Below are 2,500 nucleotides of genomic sequence, written 5' to 3'. Positions count from 1 at the left end.
TGTGTGTGTGTGTGGGTCTGCATGATCGGTAGGTATATTTACAGAACCCAAGCTCTCCATCACCTTGGGAGGCGGAGTGAAAACAAGCCGCGAGCAAGGCGATAATTATAAATAATTTATCATTTCATACCGTCTGCATGCTGACACAAGTAGTTCAGACCCTCTTTGGCCAGCGTAGGATCGGGGAGGTAATCCTTCTCTTCTTCCGTGGTCAGACACTTGGTTGTCGTCCCTGCCAGGCAATCGAAGAGATCGCTGAAGGTTTCCTTTTCTCTGAGAACAAGCAAACAAGCAAACAAACAAACACACAATCAATCAAACAAACAAACAAGCAACTCCAAATCAATCAATTAAACACTAACACCATCGCCACTACTACCACCAACAACAACAACAACAACAACAAAATCCAGTATGATAAATAGAAATTTAGTGTGCAACCAACAAGATCAAGTCATCAGCCCCTTCCACATGTAATATGCAGCTTCTGTTCAAACGTGTGTGTGTGTGTGTGTGTGTGTGTGTGTGTGTGTGTGTGTGTGTGTGTGTGAGAGAGAGAGAGAGAGAGAGAGAGAGAGTTTGTGCGTGTGTGTGTGTGTGTGCGTGCGTGCATGTGTGAGAGAGAGAGAGTTTTGCGTGTGTGCGTGTGTGTGTGTGTGTGTGTGTGTGTGTGCGCGTGCATATGTGCGTGTGTGTGTGTGTGTGGTGCGTGCATGTATGAGTATGCACAATTTTTTTTTTTATTTAGATATGCACTTGTATGTATCCTAATTTCTACTGTATTTGTTTTTGTGTATGATTTTCGATTTATGTTCGTACCTTGTTATGTACTATCCACCCCAATATTCCTTGTGACCCCGGTACACTTGGCAATAAAGACATAATTATTCTATTCTATTCTACAACAACAACACACACACACACACACACACACACACAACACACACACACACAGCGCGCACGCACACACACACACACACACATGTGATGTTGCACGTTCATGACCGTGTTTTTGTTTTTTTTAATTCTAACCCTTTCAAATACTGCATTTGTTTTAATCATTTAATCATTTGCACTGATTGGGAAAAAAATCGGTATAGCCAGTTCACCCATTTCATTTACCAGCACAGATCAGGCAAAAAAAAAAAAAATCAATGTAAATACTTTGCTTGTTTATTGTATTAACCTGCGCAGACTGGAGAAATCAATACAAATACTGCATTCATTTACTTATTTATCTATCAATCTATTTATTTACTCACTTATCTATTGTACTTGTTTGGTTGGTTGGTTATGTATGTATGTGGCTGGTAGGTAGGTAGGTATATTTGTATTTGTATTTCTTTATATCACAACAGATTTCTTTGTGTGAAATTCGGGCTGCTCTCCCCAGGGAGGCCATAACTCTAGTCCCGGGTTCGAATCTCGGTGGAGCCTGGGTGAAGATTTTTTTTTCCGATCTCACAGGTTAACATAATTGTGTGCAGACCTGCTTGTGCCTGAACCCCCTTCGTGTGTGTATACGGCACGCAGAAGATCAAATACGCACATTAAAGATCCTGTAATCCATGTCAGCGTTCGGTGGGTTATTGGAAACAAGAACATAATCCTGCATGTACACCCCCGAAAACGGAGCATGGCTGCCTACATGGCGAGGTAAATAAACAACAAACAGTCATACACGTAAAAAAAATGTTAAATGTTACAGGTTTGTCTGAGTGTGCATGTTTGCTGCCTGAAATCTGATTGAATGTATGACTCCAGGAAACGAATGATGAGCGCCCGATGGCAGCCGTCAGTCGGCTCTACCCAGGTAGGCAGCCTGTTGTGTAAATGACTCCGTGTTTGTAAAAGCGCTAAGAGCTTGGTCTCCGACCGAGGATAGGCACTATATAAGTATCCATATCAATCATTCAATCAATCAATGTACAGGTTTGTCGGTAATCGCCGAAAATAATGTGTAAACGCTTTCAGTGTCATTCTGTGTTTGTCTCTATCTTCTTCTTCTGCGTTCGTGGGCTGCAACTCCCACGTTCACTCGTATGTACGCGAGTGGGCTTTTACGTGCATGGCCGGTTGTTTTTTTTACCCCGCCATATAGGCAGCCATACTCCGCTTTCGGAGGTGTGCATGCTGGGTGTGTTCTTGTTTCCAATAACCCACCGAACGCTGACATGGATTACAGGATCTTTAACGTGCGTATTTGATCTTCTGCTTGCCGTGTATACACACGAAGGGGGGTTTCAGGCACTAAGCAGGTCTGCCACATAATTATGTTGACCTGGGAGATCGGTAAAAATCTCCACCCCTTTACCCCAACAGAGGCGTCGTTACGACCGTGATTCGAACCCGGGACCCTCAGATTGAAAGTCTAACGCTTTAACCACTCGGCTATTACGCCCGTCGTTTGTTTTTTGTTTTTGTTTTCTTGTTTTTTTTTGTTTTTTTTTGACTCACTTGTGTAAACAAAGTGAGTCTATGTTTTAACCCGGTGTTCGGT

The 2,500-nt window shown here is 42.7% G+C and overlaps 1 protein-coding gene across 1 annotated transcript in view; it reads right to left on the bottom strand.

The window, feature by feature from the left end:
* Positions 1-2,500, bottom strand: part of LOC143300122 (uncharacterized) — an 8,080-nt gene that overhangs the window by 4,126 nt on the left and 1,454 nt on the right. The window contains exon 3 of the mRNA XM_076613654.1: positions 131-273. Within this exon, the coding sequence (XP_076469769.1) occupies positions 131-273 (143 nt within the window). The remainder of the gene's footprint in view (positions 1-130; positions 274-2,500) is intronic.

Source organism: Babylonia areolata, chromosome 26 (genome assembly GCF_041734735.1).
Source record: "Babylonia areolata isolate BAREFJ2019XMU chromosome 26, ASM4173473v1, whole genome shotgun sequence".
NCBI lineage: Eukaryota > Metazoa > Mollusca > Gastropoda > Neogastropoda > Buccinidae > Babylonia > Babylonia areolata.
This window is presented reverse-complemented; position numbering and strand designations above follow the sequence as displayed.